The sequence below is a fragment of the Leptonychotes weddellii genome, chromosome 10 (assembly GCF_054177405.1).
Source record: "Leptonychotes weddellii isolate Sample4059 chromosome 10, ASM5417740v2, whole genome shotgun sequence".
NCBI classification, from domain to species: Eukaryota; Metazoa; Chordata; class Mammalia; order Carnivora; family Phocidae; genus Leptonychotes; species Leptonychotes weddellii.
Genome location: NC_138378.1, coordinates 49,828,305 through 49,849,900, shown reverse-complemented (window position 1 = coordinate 49,849,900; position 21,596 = coordinate 49,828,305). Strand labels below are relative to the sequence as shown.

The window sequence follows — 21,596 nt, the reverse complement described above, 5'->3', positions numbered from 1 at the left end:
CTAAGTTGCAGTGCAGGTCCTTGTTAAGGCATGCGATGCTGATGCCGTACAATGACAAGGGATGATTGGTGTTGAACAGCAGCATGACCATCCCCGAGGAGACGAGTCCTGAGTTAAAGACTTGGTCTTTCATTTCTTAGATTCATTTGCACCCCCTCTAAGTTTCCTCTTGTGAATGAGACCATCAGATTTTGCCTCTCAGTAAGCATATGTATTCATTAAGCGTGTTTTAATGGAGTTAACTGGGGGTCTAGGTAAAGATTATGTAACATGAGTTAGTTACCTAGTAGTTGGTGATATGCCATCTTTTTCCTCTTGGGATTTAAAAGCTTCCCTTGGATGCTGTTCCTTCTGCCACTAGGTTCCTTTTTGTGGATTAGTGACAGACTTCATTAGAGACAGACGGACAGGCTGCCACAGTGCCCCGCATTTTAAAACCACATGGTGTGTGTGCGTGTTTTTTTTTTCTTTTCTTGGAACATGTATCATAAATGTAATGCATATTTGCAGATGCAAGGTGGCAGTTTCGACTCTGTAACAAACATGAAGGAGAGTTAGAAATTTAGGGCATTTTCCTTAGCTTGAAGGTCTATCAAGAATAGTTTGAGTTTTCCTTTTTAAAAAAGAAACATTCATTTCCCCCATTTAAAGACCAAAAATGAATCAAATGCCACAAAGGTTGCTCTACTAAAGGGGACAATTCTGGTTAGTGTGAGCCAGTTTGTGTGAAATATTTATTGCAGCAACAATTTTAATTACAAATCTTGGTAACCCTTTAAGGGCATTGAGGGGAAATAATTTAAGCTATTTCTTTAAAAACAAAGGACCTCAGTAGCAGGAATTTGACAAGTTGGTAGAAATGGTAGGAGTCCATCCCTTGCATTTTATAGAATCATTGTGGAAAGGGAATCCGGCTGCCATTGTACCATGGGCAGATAGCGTAATAACATTCACCTCAGAGTTCTTTATCTGTAGGATAGGATAATGGCCTGTTTTGCTGGCCTTCATCAGATTTTTTTAGGAGCTATAGCTGTGAATGGTATTTGGGGGCTTTTCCTCATTGGGTGCCTCATAAGTGCATTAATGTTCACATGGTGCCTCATATAAAAAGCCAAGGGCCTTTAGTCTCTTCCTTCTGGCATTTTATAACACTGGATGGGACACCGTGTCCAAGAAATGAGGCAATAGGTCAAGAGAGTCAAGTTCATAAATGGATGTTAGGTATGTATATTTAATGCTGACCAAATCATATACTGGGGTGTTCTAAAAGTGGATGATACAATGGAAAGAAAGGTCCTATTATTAAGTTCCAAACCTCTCCATGCACAGGCTAGGCATTTCAGTGACACAGCATGCTGGATCCAGACTCAGATGAAGGAAAGTGGTCATACTGGTCATCTGTAGGGAGCAAACTGCATGAAGCAGCCTTTAGGAGATGGTATAGAGGTCAGAGTGGAATGATAAGAGTACATGTGAAGCCTCAGACTTCAGTGAAATAATGCCTTTGCTTGTATCCTTGAGTTGCTAGCACAATGCAGTTGGTTATGATTATGTGTATTTTCTCTTCATGTACTACGGAGGGCCGTTGGTTATAGCTCCAAAGTGATGCCAAGGGAGCATGGATAGGGCCTCCCTGATGGGTGGGGGCACCTGACTTTTGTAGACTTAAGCTTGTAACCTACCCCGAGAGTAACCTTTAATATATTCTCTCTGGGGTAGTGTTGAGTAAATCATGGACAGATTTTTATCCTTTCAAACAACTCTTCATATGACCTCCTTTGTGCACAATTACATGCATATAGATGTTTGGTGCATTTCAGTCCCAGCTGTAGTTTTTCTCCTTGGGCTGTTGCTCACCATTGGTTCTTTTTTGCAAAGATAACCTATCTGAGTGGATAGATTATTATTTGTTTCAAATTTAGAGGTTTTCTTTTTGTTTGTTTCTTTTTAAAAAATAATTAGGGATGTACATTACTTTCGTACCCTAACTGCCTTTCCCCATATTGGCCATGCTTTTTGAAAATGAGAAATGGGCCTAAATTGACTAGGGTTAGGGTAGTGGCAAAGGGAATTAAGGAGAAAGGGTTCGCATAGACATCTGGTGGGAGTGGACAGAGGAAGACTCTCATCTTAGAGCCCACTATATGCCAGATATGATGGCCAGAGCTTTATGTACTTTATGCATTTTATTTCTAGCCTGCCTATTCTAAAAAGGACATTGGGATCCTACAGTGATCCTAGGAAGCTTTCCCAAGGAAATATATAGTAATGAAGTGGTATCAGAGAAATGAAAGCCAGAATCCCAAATCTCATTTCTTTCAGTATGTTGTCTTGTTTCTTAGAAAGGAGGGAGACAGAATTCTTAGTTTCCTGATTTAAATTTAAATTTGAAATGGACCTAATTTTGGAAGACCTGGTATGCATTAATGAAGACTAATGCTTTTGCATGGTCTACCCTCTGACACAAAAATAATTGATTAGTTGTTAGGTCCTGATTCTCTAATCCCTTAGTAAGGGAAACTCATGTTCTGTGTGAAACAAATACTGAGTGAATTCACAACTCTAAGCTTTTATGCCACTGTCAAACTGCTAAGTCTTGAGAATACTCCTGTGGTCTTGAGTTCAGGCATAGAGGGAAATACTGCTATATTACATAAACATCTGGAGTGGTTTTTCCCCTCCCCCACACCTCCCCTAACACATTCCCAGCACAGTGCTATTTATCTCTTTAAAAAGAACAAAAGCTGGGGGGCAACTCTTGTGACATTCTCTCATTTGGTTCTGTCAGCAAGAAATTTGCTTTAGTAATTTGGAAGTAACCCCACTGCAGGAAGAGTAATCAGTATGTGTTTCCAGTTTTGAGGGCTGCCTGGATGCTAAGGAGATAGATGATCTTTGTGTCTCTTATATAGAAAGCACTGGAAGGTTACCTAATACTCTGTTCTCCTAAGTTCTCCTCTTTGCTCTTGGATTTAAGGAAATCATAATTTGGCTTCATGGTTCTGTTAACCAGTCATAGTCATGGGAGTTGTTTTGATACTATGCTAATAAATTAATTTTCCATCTTCAGGGAAACAGGGTCCAATTGTATTTTATTGCCCTATTTATTAATTTATTTACCATTGACCGTGTGTACTGCACGGCTCATTGCATCGTAGTTATTCTTCTTGATAGACCTGTGAGTGAAGTGGGCACCACTGTTCCCCTCTTGTACAGACAGGAGGCTGAGGCACTGTTATGTTACCAAGTGGAGGACATGAAGTGTGGACACAGTCTTGATGCTGGAGTCCATGCTCTGGGTCACTATCCTGTAGCTTTAGGATCCTGCCAATGCCCATGACATGAAGGACAGCTCAGTTTCCTGTGTATTAGTGCTTAGTACAGAGCTGGGGGTTACAAAGCTTAAAAAGGCTGAGGTTACAGATCCAAAACACACATAGGCAAAAATTTTAAATGAGTGATTCAGGAATGGGCATTATGAAAAGATACTGAATCTTGGACAGACAGGTAGTAAAAAATGTCAGTAGAATCAGAAATATAGGAGCCCATATAACATTCATAAATTACTACTTTCCTGCCACATAGTTGTATTCCATTCTGTACGTCTCTGAGGTGGAGCTTCTGTAGATGTCAGATGGCTTCTTAGATCATTTTGTGTGCTGTATGGTAACACATATACAGGGAAGCATTTCTCTTTCAGAATTATGGGTTACTCAGCTGTGAATGCAGAAAGAATGCCAGAGTGTTCAGCAGGGCTGTGTGACGATGTTGGGGAAGGTGTGATGATGGAGTACTGAAGCCACAGTTGAGGGGACAGTTCAGATCTGCTGAGGCTGGCCATGCTGGAAAAGCATGCTTGTGGAATGGTAGCTGGGAAATAGCTGACAGGGCAGGAGGCAGTTCCTTGGGCCGTGGACCAATGTGGGACAAGCCTGCTCCCATCAGAAGCAGAACTTGAGACGGTCTAAACTGCAGGTGTGTGTGTTGTGGGAGGTGGTGCCCCCACTTGCATGGAAGCACTTTTGAAGACGAGGAAGGTAGTTCACTTTAGAGGGAGGTGGTGGTATCTGTGGGTCGGTGAGAGTTGGGATGAAGTTCTTGGCCTGTGGATTTTATTTGTCCTGGCTACCTGTATGTTACTTTGTTGTGTAGTTCCTGCTCGTGAACTGCTGGGCCATTGCAGGACTCCATGCCACCATGACCTCATACAGTTGAGATGTAATTGTAATACAGTGTCATTTTCATGAAGTTGTTTTGTCCTAGATGTAACTTGAGTTCCCGGGTAAGCTTTCCAGACTAAATGGAGAGCTTTCCTCAGGTTTCAAGTTCTGAAGTTCATAACTGTTCGTCATGAGACCACAAGCGAGGCAGGAGGCTCTTGGAGATATAGTGATGTTCTTTCTGTTTTACATTTGTTGAAGAAGGACCATTGTCCACAAAGTCCCGAGGTAGATCAAGCCCAGGAGATCTGGGTAGCTCTTTGTTCCTCGCCTGAGGAATGGCCACCAGAGCACTGCAAAGAGTGGATGGAGAGACACAGGGCTGACAGGAATTAAATATAGTCCTGTTCATCTGGGTGAGAGATTGACCTCACATTGGTTTGAAATGCCCAGGGAGAGAAATAATGAGTTTTAGGTCCTAGGTGAGGAATTATACTATCACTGTAAGAAGACTCTCTCTCTTTGTGCATCATCCCTATCTCTTTGTACACTCCCTTATTCTGGGTAGTTATTCTCCAACTTCCCTACCATGGGACTGCAGGAAAGCTTCAAAGAAGACTGTCAGTATAACTTTTGTAAAATCAAGTAATGGGTCTTGGGAGTACACTAGGGAAAAATGACTACTATCCATTTCTGAAAATAAATATCAAGAGGCTTTTTTGGGTCATTTCATTCATGCAGAATGTTAAGAAAGAAAATGTGGTCAACTTGATGTATAGAAGAAAATATTATTTAAGTTGCTTAGGTTGAGAGGTAATGATATGCAAATTGAACCTGAGAAAGAAAGGAATTGATACTTTATCAAAACTCATTGGCTCTATTACTAGTCTTGTTTATTAAGTGGAGTTCATTGGTATTACAACCCATATTGTTCTACTGGAGAGCACGGGACTATTTCATCATCACTTTTGGGAAAAAGTACAAAAGAGATAATTTATTGAAACTTCAACCATCCTGTTCTAATGATCATGCAAAACAGTGGTGCCAATTATCTTTCTTTTCTCTGTTTTTCAGGGTCGACATGTTAAAACTGGTCAGCTGGCGGCCATCAAAGTTATGGATGTCACTGAGGTAAGGTTGGGTCACAGATAATTTTAAAGAAATCATTATATAAAAGACAAGATCCTCCTGTCCCTCCAACCCCAATTTAATAATATTGTTTTGTTTGTAGAATTGATCTTCAACAAATTGCCCCCCTGTGACATGGTGGGTTCATAAGGCCCAGCAGACTAGTTGGCTTAAATTGTTGCAGATGGTCCCCAAGTAACTAGGAATCAGTAGCATTTTCTTTAAAAAAAAACAAAAAACAAAAACAAACTGAGTGATGTCATCCTTGGCTACTTAATGGACCATAATTGGAAACAACTTCTCTAACGGAAAAGAAAAAATTTGAGAAGGGATCGTGGAGGTCACATGAATAGGGAGATCGAGGGGTGTGGGATGGGGAAAAGCTTCTCTAGGGTATTAGGCCACATTTGGGCCATTTCTTTTATTTTTAACATGGGGAAAGAAAACAGATCCAGCCAAGTTCCCAGAGGTTTGAAAACAGAAACATCTGGTAGAATGCTGAGCAGATTGTTGGCAAAATTTAGTAGCAAAAAATAGTTCTTGAAATGGTCACATGAGGATTTACTCTGTAGCTTTAGATGGGAAAGAGGAGAGATTAACTCACACAAAAGTAAGTGTATATGTTCCTGAAGTCCATACTTAACTTTTTAAAGATAACCATGGACTGTAGTGAACCAAATCCATTTTACTTTATTTTTATTTGAAATTTTACTTTTTATTCTCATGGTTACTTCTAACTTACCTAATTATGAATAAGATTTACCATCATATATCACAGATTTTAGAGAGAGTTAGCTAGCAGCCATGGGAATCTGGGATATCTTTTTTAAATTTTATTTTTCTCTGAGAGAGAGAGAGAGCGCATGAGCACTCTTGTGCAGGGGGCAGGGGAGGGACAGAGGGAGAGGGTGAGAATCTCAAGCAGTGGCTCGATATCACAACTCTGAGATCATGACTTGAGCCAAAATCAGTAGTTGGACATTTAACCGACTGAGCCACCCAGGTACCCCAATTTGGGATATCTTTAAATCAAGCCATAGTCTTCCCCAAATCTGGGGTTGGTCTAGGGAAATAATGGCTAAACCGATCTCAGGTGTGCAGTTGAGCATTCTAGAGAGGTTTCCTTCTCCGTCCTGTTCTCACCTTGGTCTCTAAGAACATGCTCATCTCCAGTGTGGATATATGTAGTAAGAATTAGAAAACATTGTTACCTGTGGACTACGGGACAAATGATAGAACTTTATACAAATATTTAAAGATGGGACATTTTATGAGATGGCTGTTCTTTTTTTTATGCCAAAGAGAATCCTGGAGACTTTACAATGAAAAGGGACCCAATGCTTGGTTGAATGGCCTAAAGATTTTTGTAACCTACTGAGATAATGGACTATTCTGTCGCCTTATAGTCACCCTATCTTGGTGTACAACTTCGGGAAATTGGATGCTTTCCAGTTAAATATTATTTTTAAGATTATTTCAAAGAGTGGTGAAGGAATAAAAATGGTAACTTAACTGTGATTTAAATACAATAGTCAGGTTATTTCTGAAGCGCCCTCCGTGAATGGAATGATGGATGGCACGTTCCTCTCAAGCCTCCATTCCTGCCACTGTGCATGGTGCTGGTGCCTCAGTGGGAAATGGTGTAGCTGGAGCCTGTGTTCTTTGGCATTTATTAACACACTTCCTGACTTGTTTATTAGCAGACTGGGCACCATTTTAAATGTAAGCTTTTGGGATTTTATGAGGCATCTGGAAGTTCTGAGAGTTGCATTCCTTTTTTTTTTTTTTTCTTTCTTTCCTTCTTATTGATTGAGAGAAAGAGGGAGAGTGCGAGTGCACACGTGAGCCGGGTTGGGGGCGGGGAAGCAGAGGTTGAGAGAATCTCAAGCAGACTCCCTGCTGCGCACGGAGCTGCTGCAGAGCTCGATCCCAGGACCCTGAGACCATGAACTGAGCCCAAATCAAGAGTCAGACGCTTAACCAACTGAGCCACCCAGGTGCCCTGAAAGTTGCATTTCTTTTCTCACTTCAGCCTGTGCTGCCCTGGCTGACAGAGCTTTTGTCACCAGCCAGGCTGTGCTCCCTTCCACATCTCAAATGAAATCTGAACGAGGTTTGTCTTCTCCAGAGTGACCCTCTTCCCTCAAGCCCAGCTCTGATGATAACTGTGCAGTATATAATCACTGCTTAAAAAAAAGTGTAAAATAGAGGAAAATATATATTTTTTAATTTATTATTTATTTGACAGAGAGAGACAGCGAGAGAGGGAACACAAGCAGGGGGAGTGGGAGAGGGAGAAGCAGGCTTCCCGCCGAGCAGGGAGCCTGATCTGGGGCTCCATCCGAGGACCCTGGGATCATGACCTGAGCTGAAGGCAGACGCTTAACGACTGAGCCACCCAGGCGCCCCTAGAGGAAAATATTTTAAAAAATTAAATCTTTATACTGCTACGTTATAGTAACCACTGTTGGTGCTTTGGTTTATTACTCTTAATTATCTTTCTAGGAGCATAGCTATGAAATACATATCTACGTGTGTGATAGATGCTTTTGTATTCCACTTTTGTTGAGTTGTATACAAAAGGTATTTCCTTGCCTACAAAATCAGGCAATGTTGGACAAATGCATTTTCAGGACTCCTTAAAAAATAATTATGCAAAACCCATGTGTTCAGGTAAAATGAAAACCAGATGGTGAGTCTTCAGAACAGATACAAACCCAATCAGCCGTTTACCATATTGGCCTCTCAGTAATGTTTCTTGTGTGCTGTTTTCTTACAGTGACCTCTCTACAGAGTAACTTCTGTGCTGTAGCTTGGGGGCACATTGAGGGCTCAGAGCAAGTGTTGCTTATGGAGAGAGGATACTGTGCAGCCGGCACCCTGGAAAACATGCCCTTGCCACCCCTCACATCAAGGGCCTCCCAGCTCTTGTCATGTTTTAGGCATTGGCCTGGCGGGGGTGGATCTGGGAGCAGGAGGGAAGCAGCCTGGCATGAGGGGAAATTTGCAGCTGATGTTTCTGGTTTCAGCTCCAGCAGAAGGGGCTGTTGGAGTGGTCCTATTGATGAGAGGGGGATTCTGTATGGTTCCTGAATTCCACTCAGTTTCTTCTCAGGAGCAAAAAGTGTGAATGCTTATGCTTTGGAAAAATCACAGACGTGTCCTGACTCTTGAGCCTCTTTCTTAGATGAAATTGAGAGGCGGTTACCAGCCTCCTAGTTATTCCTCGGGCTCAGAAGGCCAGAAAAGCAGCAGACGTGGGGAGGTAAATGGCATGGCTGCTCTTCTCCCCAGCTGTCATCTGTTGGCATCCCTGAATGAACGTGCTCTAGGCTGGCTGCACTGAGTCCTCATCACCTCTGTACTTGATTTTGTGATCCTGGAAAATGGAGCCAACTGAAATTCATATTTCACCCTGGGTGAAGTAAAGGTACTGTGTAGGGAAGTGAGGAGTCTAGACGGGAGGCGTTTATTTGCAAGAGATGTAGGGATCTCTTTGTATGTCTTCTCAGACTTTCACAGTTTTAAGAATTAACTATCTTTAGGATTTTGAAGAGCTCTTTTTAAAGAAAGCTTGTCATTTATCAGATTGGTTGTGGGAAAGGGTTTAAGGAGCAGGTTAAGGATATGTTCAAACTGGAGAAGACCAGAACATGAGATCTATAATGTGGTGTTTTTGTTTTTGAAATAATTATAGATTTGAAGAATTTGCAGAAAATCATACACGGGGGGGGGGGTCTCATGTACCCTGCACCCAGTTGTCTGCAGTGGTAGCATCTTTATAACTGAGGCCCTTGCCCAAAATCAAGCAAAGCAAACAGTTGCTCTTAACAAGTTAAGGATTTGACCCATACTCTGATGTTCGATTATAGCAAATAAGCCTGCACCATTACGCACGTCTGCCAGCATGGCTTCGGACCAGTGCAGGCCACCGGCGCTTGGCCCAGATTCAGCCCACAGAGCTTGTTCAGATTTCCCCGGTTGGACATGCACTGCTGTGTGTATATATGTTTTTGATGTGTTTTCAGGGAAACTTGATTGAAGTGATTGTTTGGATTCTTGATTAAATCCTTCCTTTCAGTCATTGTGTCTTAACGTGAGGGGCTGATAGTTTGTTTCTTACAGTTTTGGGATATCCCATTACTTTGAGTTAATGCTGTGGAAGGTAAGAAGATAAATTAACTTACATGAATAATTCTCAACTTGGGGTCTATAAACTCTCAAGAGTAAGATTTATCTCCCAATAATTAAATTTTATGTTTTTATTTTAATAATTTCCCCCGAACTTTTTACTATGAAAATGTTCATAATTACAGAACTGTTGAAGGAATGAACACGCTCTATCCCTTGCTTAGATTCAATAGTTGTTAATATTTTGTGTATGTTATATGTATATTATTGTGGCACCATCATGACCCTTCACTTGTATGAGTGTGCTTCTCTTAAAATATGGTCTTCCACATAATCATAATAACAACTAAAAGAATTAATGCTTACAGAATTTCGCCTGATATTCAGTCTGTATTCAGATATCCTCAAATGTGTCAAGGCTTGTGCATTATATTTGGTTATCTTTTGACTCAGTTTTTGTCTAGATCAGTTCCTCTGTGTCCTCCTGGCCCTGCCCTGCCCTGCCCTTCCCTTCCCTCCCCTCCCCTCCTCTTCCCTTTCCTCATCTATTTCATTTTTAAGAAATTGACTTTTGGAAGAATCCAGCCAGTTGTTTTGTAAAATATCCCACATTCTGGATTTGACTGTTTCCTTGTGTTGGCTTTAACTGGTCCCTCCCTCCTACATTTCCTGGAAACTGGAAATTAGGTTGGGAGGCTTGATTAGACTCTTGATTAGATCGTGTGTGTGTGTGTGTGTGTGTGTATGTGTATGTGTGTATTGGCAAGAATGCCTCATTCGTGGTATTAGATCCTTCCTGTTGTATCGTATCAGGAGGCACAGCCCTTCTAGTTGTCTCACTATTAGTGAAGCCAAGTTCAGTCTTTGATTAAAGAGGGAGCTGCCAGAGCTCTCCTCTCTCAGGATGCACTGTTAGCTTTGCACTTTGTAAATAATCTCCAGGGCGATCCTTTGGCACTGTGTGAATATTCTGTTCACCAACAACTTTTTAACTGTTTTGGCATTCATTTGGTGATCCTTCCCTGATTCAGTTATTATGGTGAAATGATGACTTTTAGATTCTGTTCTCTATATTAGTTAGCATTGGTCTATAAAGAAGAATTTCCTTACCTACTATCACCCTTCTTTGTTTTCTCTCTTTTTCATGGGCATTTCTATTTATTCAATGTGTTTCCATCAGTTAAAGCTATTACTACTTATTTAATCAAATTGTGCCTCATCTGGCCATGGGAGCTAATCCATGCCCTTTGACAGGACTCCTTTAATTTTCTGTGTTTTCTGGCACAGGTAGGTATTTGAAGCTCACTGGCCAGAATTTGGAATCTCTTCTGCTCAGGAGCCTTAGTTCCTTTTAGTGGGAAATATATTTAGAAACCAGTATCTGAATGCTTCTCCTCTGAAGTGTTTTTCCTTAGAATATACCTCTTAAGGATTTATAGTCAGAATGCTATGCTCAGAAGTTACTTGAAATAATTCCTTTCTCTGCATGGTTCATAAATTTGTTATGCAGCTTGGTTCAGTTTCTGTTGAGTCATTTATAGGGCTTGTTTTTTCTCCGGATTAAATTTAATTTTCAAATGTATAAATCATTTACATTGTTCAAAGTCAAACTATATAAAAAGATACGCATTTTGATAAACAGTTTTAAAAAGCTTAGTCTAGGTCATCTGGATGATGGACCCATCTCATACCCAACTATTGCCATGCAGTTTCAGTGTCCTGATTTGTGTTTGTCATTGCTTTGGGCAACATAGGGCTAAACATTTCTTGGGGTGATGCAGAGAGAACAAAGGCAAACTTAGTATGTCGTGTTTCATGTCAAACTGAGGTGAAATGGTGCTCTGTGGAATGATGTTTCATTGCAGTTCATCACCATGGAGTGGGAGAGTTGTATCCACTCCAGTCTTCTGGCCAGTCCCATAGTCTTTTCTCCACTTGGCCGTTTTGGCATGGAATGGGGTTAAAATAGTAGATTCTCTAAGTATAGTTTCTGGACCTGCACCAATACCTGGGAACTTGTTAGAAATGCAGTGTCTCAGGTTCCACCCAGACTACTGCATCAGAAATTCTGGGTTGGGGCTAGGACCCAGCAGTCTGGGTTGTAACAAGCCCCCTTGGGGATTCTCTGTACACTCAAGTTTGAAAACCCTTACTTTAGTGGAACCTTGGGAAAGAAGCCTCATATCTATGAGTGAAGAATTCTTGCTCAGGATTACATTGCTAGTTAGATTATAGGGATTAGAACCCAGATCTTTGATTCTCAATTGAATGAGCCTTTGAAAGTATTAACAGTTTCAAAAATTAGGTTCTAGGTAGAACTGATTTGATCTGGACCTTAAAGATTGGATGAGTCTTGACCATTTTTCTCCTTTCTAAAGTTTGTTTTTAGCAAATCAGCCAGAGCAGACTTTTTTTTTTTAAGTCTTAGGGCCAAAATGTTTGTGGTTGGTAATCGTGGTATATTCCTTGGAGGAAGGGAAGATGCTGGGCCTGATGCTCGTTGGGGTGCAGGAAGCCAGCCAGCATATTTTATTGAGTACCCTTCGTATTCCTTGCACTGTGTTCCTAGGGATGTGAGAATAAAAGTTATGCAAAAATACGATTTGCCTGGAACAGCCAGTACAAACCTAGCCTCTGCCCATCATCAAACTGGAGAGTCAGGAGCCACAGAAGGGACCCATTGCTAAGCAGTATAGATCACATCTGGGAGAACAGTGTTTGAGCACCATCTGAGCTAGGTCCATGGAAGAGGAGGGGGACAAATTTCTTGCTCTTCAGGACTTACTGCTCTGACAATAGGGAGCAAAACAAACTTACTCTAGTGACAAAGCAAGGCCCTGTCAGGCTTCACAATTTTATCTCTTTTCATTTGGAGGGGAGCACAATGTAATGAATGTGCTGTTCTTGTCTAGACTGAAAATAAGAACAGAAGGGAGGGAGGGAGCGATCTCTGTGGACTGTGGGACCTGTTGTTCCTCAGAGACCAGTGAAATGCTGCAGGCCTTCTAGCGTGGTACTGGCTTCTTCCCTTTCAGGCAGCTGCTGGCCCTTGGTCCCTGCCCTTCCGTGGCTCTGGCCCACTCACCACAGCACCACTGAGGGTTGTCAGGAGAAGCCGGCTGTGTACCCGTGAGGCTGCGTGCAGCTGTCAGTTTTCACAGCAATTGGGCGCCCTCCTCCGCCTCCCCCCACCCCTGTCCCAAATTGTCTGTCTGTCCTTGTTTTTTGTTTTTTACCTTTCTTAACAAACTATCTTCTCTCTCTTTGCGCCTGAGATAGAAACTGATGTGCCAAGTTTATGGGATGCCAAATTTCCCTATCTGGCATTTTCTTATCTTTGATAATTTCTAACTTAATTTAGATGATCTTGATCTTAGATTGCAATTCCTAATTAGGATTGTTTTCCTTAGTCAGCTTTTTTATAGATAAAGATCAGAAGTTGTACAAGTTGGACCTCTTTTATTATTATTATTATTTTAATATTGGTACAAGTCCTTGAAGAAAAACTCTTAAAGAAATTGACTAAATTTTGATTTATTTTAATTAAAAAGTATGACAGTGATTTTGAGAACTAACAATTCTACTGTATCCTCAAAAAATATAGCAGTATTTCTCAGCCTTATTTTCATTATCACCTCCCTAAGAAGCCTTTGAAGATATTTTTTCCTAATCACTCCTTATGGAATTTTAAAATGTCTGTGTATCTGTTCATGTTCTGTATGTATATCTTTATGCTCTATACATAAAAGTGATGTTTTTTCCTCCACCTTCAAAACCTACTTTTCATCCCTGTTGGGGAGGGGGATGATATCACTCCAATTGAGAATACCTGGTATATACATAATAAAATAAATTAAAATTAAAAACGAGAATACCTGGTATAGAATAAGATAAATATACAACCTTATACAAATAAGCCAGAGTAAGGATTATGCTATTTCTAATATTTTCTCTTTATAAAAAAATTTCCTAGATATTAGAATTCATCTAAAGTGATGAAGAAGATCTACTGACTGGGAAAGTGTAAAGTGCATGAAGTGAACTAATATATTTTTTTAAGGACTTGTGCCAGCCATCACATATGGTATGGTACAGGCACTTGCTTGAATTCACACAGCAGAACCTGAGACAGAAAGCACCCCTCTTTTTAGAAAGAAAGAGCAAAGCTTGGGACTCGTTTCCAAGCTTTTCTGATTGTAAAGCTTTCTCCTCTTTCTTCTGAATCCATCTATCCTTCTTTTCCCAAAGGAATATGAAGGGTGAAGGTTGAACTTCTCAAGAAATAGGTACCTGTTGAAGGGTTTTAAAAATAACTATGCTGCTGGTGATATGATAGTGAAATTTTTTAAAGGATTAGGGTTTTTTTTTTTTTTTTTGCAGAGATAGAATATATTTCTGTTTTAGATTAATGGAATATATTTCTATTTTGGATTAATTCATTTTAACTTAAGAATGTAACTGGATTTTACATAATACCAAAATTCTTCTATTCTTATCTATTTAATAAGTAAATAAGCAAAGGAAGATTAAAACTAAGTCACCTATATATCTCAGACATTTTAGGTTTTTCATGTTGAAAAGCCTTCATTTTACTTATGGATGACAACAGTTGATATTCAGAAAGGCAGTCTGCCCAAAGTTTCATAGCTTGTTGCCAAAACAGCATCCCAGTCTTCCTTTCATTGCACCATGATATCTCCTGGTTCACATTAGGAGCATGGCACAGTGGTGTTCTGTAGTTGGGTTCTAACACAGTAGCAAATGACAAGTTGCAGTGCCTTGTAAGTTGTAGGTACTCAGATCTTTTTTTTTTTTTTTTTTTAAGATTTTATTTATTTATTTGAGAGAGAGAATGAGAGACAGAGTACGAGAGGGAAGAGGGTCAGAGGGAGAAGCAGACCCCCTGCTGAGCAGGGAGCCCGATGTGGGTCTCGATCCCAGGACTCCAGGATCATGACCTGAGCCGAAGGCAGTCGCTTAACCAACTGAGCCACCCAGGCGCCCGGTACTCAGATCTTTGATGAATTGTATAGGATGGTCTATTTTTGGTGGACACTTGGAGAAGCTTATAATAGATATGCAGTATTGTTTCATTGTCCAAGAAAATTACAGTAATATATTGTTACCACAGAGGACTTTGAAGATATGATCCTGTTTTATAGCATTCTCAGTCTTTGTAATAAAAAATACTAAAAATAATCATGGATGTTATACATTAACCATTAATCCCAGCGATGCATCATCCCAAGCACCAGTTCAGTGCCTGGCATATATAGAAGGCATTTCATGAATGTTTGTTGAGTGAATGAATAATGTCAGTTCTAGGACACATTAGAAATCTACTAGAGTGTCCCTTCTTTCTTTTTCTATGTGAAGAAAACCCAAAGCCTAAAGAAGTTATATATAGTTGGTTAATGGTTTTGTATGAGTGTGTGTGTGTGAACACGTGTGCTTTTGTTTATGAAACTATTTGAAAATTAAACTTTTAATCTTTTAATTATATATCCTGATACACCCTTTGAGATGTGGTAAAATGGGGAAGCAGTACAATTGGAAAGAACAGATTTCAAATATCCTGTGCCCATTCCATTTGAAACACTTCACCTTTTAAAATGGTAACCCTTTTTTATAGTCTTTTTTTTTTTTTAAGATTTTATTAATTTATTTCACAGAGAGAGAGAGAGCACAAGTAGGCAGAGCAGCAGACAGAGGGAGAGGGAGAAGCAGGCTCTCTGCTGAGCAGGGAGCCTGGTGCGGGGCTCGATCCCAAGACCCTGGGATTATGACCTGAGCCGAAGGCAAATGCCCAACCAACTGAGCCACCCAGGCGCCCCTGGTAACCCTTTTTTTTTTTTTTTTTTTAAAGATTTTATTTATTTGACAGAGACACAGTGAGAGAGGGAACACAAGCAGGGCAAGTGGGAGAGGGAGAAGCAGGCTTCCCCGCAGAGCAGGGAGCCCAATGTGGGGCTTGATTCCAGGACCCTGGGATCATGACCCGAGCTGAAGGCAGATGCTTAACGACTGAGCCACCCAGGCGCCCCCTGGTAACCCTTTTTAAAAGGACCTCCTCAACGTCCCCAGCCATGTTTTTCTAAATTTAATTCCAATAGCTGCTTCCTAATTGAAATTCTTTTTATAGGCCCTGAGTATAAATTCATAGCCTAAACTAAAATGCCTGTATAATAAAACTTACTGGAATTGCTTGTTTTCTTACTCTGTCAGTGTCCAGTGAAAATCCACAGTAAGAACATATGGTGTCTTAAGTTGCTATGACAACAAAAGAGCTTTTAGAATAAAAGCTTTGTTTAACTGGAGAAAGCTCACTGCCTCCCTTCCCTTCAGCATCATATCCGGAGAGAAGAAAAGTGAGAAATCTCTAGTGACAGAATCCCTATCTTCTAATTATTCTGACTTTTGTACTTACCCTATAGAAAAGAGTGTTGACTTTAGTGGGAATGATCTAAAGTAAGATTAGAGAAACAGCCAGTTGGCTGGCTAAGTTTTTAGCTTCCACAACTGCAATATTGTGGGTGCACTACTAATCCATACATGGCCTTGAAGCAGTGCAGGAAGCTAGGTTCTCTCTACCCCAAGGTAGGAAAGCTGTCCTTTGGTGCAAGAGCAGACCCTGAGAGAGCACCCTCTCTTCCTATTACTCCCCATGACAGCTCGGCTGTGCCACAGATGAGACTCTGTCCCCTAGATTTTTAACTCTACACGCTGATGTGGCATGACAAAGCCTAGATTATATTATAACTTGTAATCCTGCCCCAAAACTTGTGTTTCTTTTAATTGTTCACTTTCACAGATTCAAATTTGTCCCTTTGAACCTTGGGCATTATATTTATTCAGTATGTGTTAGAGGTTTTCAGTGATCTTTAGGATCATTGTAATTGTTCAGCTTCTATTCAAAGCCATGGTGAGGTAAAAGAAATTGACCTGCTGGCTCCTCTCCCTCCTACTCACTGCTGCTAATTGGTCTCCTACTCTGACACAGAGCGGAAGCCCTGAGTAGGTGGAAACCTGCCTCTGAACCCAGACTGCTCCTGTGATCTGCGATCCAGTGGTTGTCACGGTGTCTGGGGGCTCTGCACCCATGCCAGTTTTTATCCTGTTTCTTTTATCTGGACATTCTCAGGTACCTTTTTTCTTTCTCCTTACTATACCTGTGCTGTAGCAATGTGTTTTCAGGTTTGAAAAGGTTTGGAAGAAGCCACTTGTCAAGGGTAACTGTGTCTACTTGCCTTGTCTGTATGTGAAGTATAACATGAATACAGAAAAAGGCATACATTATAAGTTCAGTGAATTTTCAAAATGTGAACACATCTACTCATGAACCAGCAACTAGATCAAGAAACAGAACATTGCTAGCTCCCTAGGAGTGCCCCTGGTGCCCCCTTTCAGTCAGTAATTCCTCCCCCCCCCAAGAATAAGCAGTATCCTGAGTTCTAACACGAGAGATTATTTTTGCTTGTGTTTGTACTTGATATAAATGGAACCATACGGCACTGTTAGGTCTGGCGTCTTTCACTTAACATTATATTTGTGAGATCCATTCATGTTGCTGGTTTATTTATTTTCATTTCTTCTAGTATTCTATTGTGTCTCACTAGCTTCCAAGTGAATTCATCTCTCCAGTTGGGCGTTAGAGCTGGCCATGCAGCCTAGCACCATCTTGCACATAGTAGGTACTGAACTGACTTGCTGCAGAAATAGAAGGAAATTTATCTGGTGTAGGAACTTCTTTAATAGATAAGAGATGCTGAAGTGTATGTTATAGGGACACCTTCACTTCTTTATTTCTCATGTTTGGGCATGATTAAATATTTAACCTCTTTCCTGATTTAATATTATTTACTTAACTGCAAGAGTCATGAGAGAGAGTGGGTAATGTTGCTAACTTTTGATGACTGGAAATAAAGTATTATTTAGGAACTTCTTTGAGAACTCCCATCTTCACTGGAGACAGAACTTTTTCCACTGTCACAAGTCTTCAGCAAAGAGTTTTTTTAATACCGCGCCCTTGGGGATTCTTGTTTGGCTTGGGTCTTAGCAGTGATGTCACACTGTTGTCGAATTTTCATCCTGTTTGTGAGGCTGGTTGGCTTTTCTGCTGACCTTGCTGCACTTGGAGCATGTCCTCCCCACCTCCCTTAAGGTGGTGGAGGTTTGGGGTGAAATAAAGATAGGGAGATGAAACCAAACATAAAATTCCAAGCAAGCCTGTGTTCTTGCCCCCACCCTACCCTGTCCAGCTCCCTCCCTACACCGGTCCCTCACGGATCTTCAGGTGAGAAATGTCTCAGGGTCTACTCCTCATTTCTAAAGGACAGGAATGTTTAAAACAACAAAGTCTTTGGTGTGACATTCTGTCATAACTAAGAGTGCAGCAATAACTGTTAATATTAACAGTAGTAACTGTTAGGATGTGGGAATGTGTCATTATGTGGTATTTCCTGGTGGTGAATCACCTTCCCATGAGCCCCTTTGGTGATCACTTCTCTTGTGAGTGAGTGAGTGAGAGGAGGTGTTCTTATAAGAGAAGAGTGGACAGATACTTTCTTTGTCTCTGTTTCACTTTTAATGTGCCTAGGCTACATCCAGTCTCCTCTCACTTTTGTTCACTTACTGAAGATGCTGGATTTTTTTCCGCCTGAGGCTAGAACTAAAGAAGATTCCCTGGTTATTTGTTCTTGCCTAAGTTGTTTAGAAAGAAGAAAATCGCTACACAGATGTTTTTGTTCCAAAGGGGAAAGGAAGAAAAGGCTGTTAAGATAGAAGAGATTGAAATTTGGACCTGCAGGGTGAAGCAGCAGCCTCTCTGGGTCTTTGTGAGAACCGTGGTGTGATTGGACCCAGTTACTCTGTGATTTGGTACATTGGAGTGATACTGCTCACACAGTTCAAGCAGCCTTTTCTCATCTTTTCCCTTCACCTTCTTTAAACTAACAGGGCACTTCTTTATGATAGTTTGAGTAAGTAGACCAACATCGCATCCTGCTATATTGGTGTGCTTTGTAATGATACTGTGGTTCATAGAGGGTATGTAAGGTAACTGCCATTAACCTTTAGTCAGTCCAGAGACAAAAGGGACAGGAAGGTGGTAACATTGTGAGCAAAGATGCATCTTCATAGTGAAGTCCAGCAAAGTGAGTTGTTGTTTTCAAGATAAGCCCCACTGCCTTATGTCTAGTGACCATCAGTTCTAGTTCTTTTCCTCTGTGTGTTTTTATTTTCCCCTCTAGGAGGATGGGGAGTAGATATCCATTTCTCCTGACTTTGCCAGTAGGAAATAATTCAAGATGAGTGCTGTTAGGGGTTGTGGCCTGGGAGCTCATGGAGAAGGGTTGTTGGCTTCATGCAGACAGATGCAAGGACTCTGCATCTTCCTCTTAACCCATGGAGCTGGTGGCTATGGCCCCACTTCTGGTTTGAATACAGTAAAATTTACAGCTGATGTTGCTGCAGGTAGAGCTGCGGTCATCACAGATGGTGAATGTTTTTCTAACTGCTCTCATCATGTTAGCTTAGAAGTTCAAGGTCTTTGGGGCCTTTTAGTTTTACTGGTAATGCTTATCTTCTCAATGGTAAGAAAATGAAAATTTATCCTCCCCTTCCTCAATTTTATAATAAATTGTATATAAATTAGATACATTTGTGGTATATAAATTATAGCTCAATAAAACAGTAGGAACAAAAATTTAAGTGACTTCTGGAGTATTGTTTTTGTTTTTTAGTTTATGAAATGTAGATAATCTAGGGAGAAAATACAGAAATAAAATGATGAAAAAGCATTTCATAATTCTGTCTCCTTGGCTTAATTACTGTTAACGTGTTAGTGTATGTTTTTCTAGTTTTATATATATGCTAGATATATACATATGTGCCTATATATAAAAAATTATTTTTAAAATGATAAACTAGCCCTTTTTCTAACATTAAAAGTAATGTACTGTCTAGAAAATTGAAAGATGGAAAACCTTTTTCCTTACCCTTTCCTTACCTTTCCTTACCCTGCCCCCTGTCCCCTTCCCTCTGCTGCTGCCTCCCCCCACAAGATTACTATAGTTGACTTTTTGGTGTGTTTCCAGTCTTTTGTGGATTAAAGCTATTTCTTATTGCTGCTAATCACTCAAGGAACTCCCCGCTGAACATGTGTGTTTATTTATATGGCTGCATTTAGTTTAAAAATAAGTTTGTTTTTATTCTAAGAAGATTTCTCCTAAACAGTTTAGATCAGTGCTTTACTTTTATGCAGTCTTAAACATAAACTTAAGTCACTGCCTCACAATACATTTCTATCTTTAAGCTTATTAATAGTGCATATATACTCTTTATTTTCATGTAGTGGTTACTTCTTCTGTCCCTATACTTCGTTGGGACAGTGTGGCCTTTAGATTATAAAATACTGCAGAACAGGCTAGTTTAAGTAACTTCATAATACTGTGCGGCTGGAAGCACTTTTTTGTTTTTAGTTGTTTTTTTCACTGGCCTGGAAGATACTGAAAGGTGGGGACGAATCGCCACTGTACAGCATGGTTACTTAATCTCAATTCATTTTCCTTGATAGCTGCTCCATAAGTGACAAGGTATTTGTCATTAACCTTATTATTTTAACTTATATGAATATAAAGAAAATGGGAGTTAGGGAAAGGAAGCAGTATATGACTTAGGAAAAGCCTAACTATTTGAAACTAATGTACTATTTTTAAACTTCTTTGATAGATTCTATGTATTTCTACTGATACTTGATTCAAATCTTCCATTAGTTGCTTAATTGAGGTAGTTTAGTCTCAGTATTTATTTACATACTATCTTCAGCATCTGTTGCTTCATTTGTATGGAGGGAGGATAGCCGGCTGCCAGCCCGTCTCTAAGCTGGACTGTGACCTCATGTCTGTGATCGATGGACACAGCTGTGGGGTTTCCATGTGTGCTTGGCAGCACCAACACCCAGAACATCTGGTCTAAGAATGTAGTTCTCTTCTTCTGCAACTATATGAAAATTATTTGGTGCATAATGGAATAATACTAAGTATCCTTACTCAGTATAGAAGTCACAAGTGACTCAAGATGGCATTCTTTGTAGACTTGAAGATTTCATTGAATTCAAAGTATCATTGTCTTATTGAGTATGTACTTATAAATCATCTGGTCCAGTGCCAGTGGATACATGCTACTTTCCTTCATTCTGAGTTTAAGGAATGGCTATTTTGGTGTAATAGGTAGCAAAAACAGCAGTGAAGGTTTTGGCCAGAGTGAATTTAGTTTGATTCAAATCTCACAAGGATTGCTGTGTCTGAGATGCATTTCTTAGCAGTTCCTGTACATTTTTAGTGAGGATATTGAGGCAAGATTATGTAATACCACTGTGGGTTTTTCCTTTATATAGATAGTAAATGCATGCATATTAAATTACTTATATTTATCTTATATATTATACATTTATATATACTATCGTTTATATACTTAATTAATATGAAACCAGTTAACCTCTCTAGCCCTTGCCTTGGCACTTGTGGGGAAGTCTTATTGTCTGGATTGGCACTTGTTTTTATAGTATCTGAAGACTTCCAAATAACCATTTAAAAACAGAAAGCTCTCCAGAATTATGTATCTCTAAGATTTTATGATTTTTTTTTTTCCTCTCAAGGAATTAAGGATGTTATTATCTTCAGTTAAAATTAACCACTGAGGGGATCTGAGCTCTGTATAGCAAGCCCCAAATTAACCCATTATTTACTTTGGACTCTTAAGTCAAGAGACATTTCTTTTTTTCCCTGTTGATTTTGAGGTTTTTCTTTTAAAGATTACAAGCCTTAGAGAAGCTTAATTTTTTTTTTTTTAATTTTATTTTATTATGTTATGTTAATCACCATACATCATTAGTTTTTGATGTAGTGTTCCATGATTCATTCTTTGAATATAACACCCAGTGCTCCATTCAATATGTGCCCTCTTTAATACCCATCACCAGGCTAACCCATTCCCCCACCCCCTCCCCTCTAGAACCCTCATTGGGTTTCTCAGAGTCCATAGTCTCTTATGGTTCGTCTCCTCCTCCAGTTTCCCCCCTTCATTGCACATACCCTCCCCAATGTCCATCACCCAGCCACCCCATCCCCCCCACCCCCCACCACTCCAGCAACCCTCAGTTTGTTTCCTGAGATTAAG

The 21,596-nt window shown here is 40.2% G+C and overlaps 1 protein-coding gene across 50 annotated transcripts in view; it reads left to right on the top strand.

Annotated features, from left to right (window-relative positions):
* The window catches only part of MAP4K4 (mitogen-activated protein kinase kinase kinase kinase 4), a 178,209-nt gene that overhangs the window by 69,205 nt on the left and 87,408 nt on the right, over window positions 1–21,596 (top strand). For all 50 annotated transcript variants that reach the window (XM_081833347.1, XM_081833351.1, XM_081833355.1 and 47 more), the window contains exon 3: window positions 5,235–5,291. In XM_081833347.1, coding sequence (XP_081689473.1) covers window positions 5,235–5,291 — 57 coding nt within the window. The remainder of the gene's footprint in view (window positions 1–5,234; window positions 5,292–21,596) is intronic.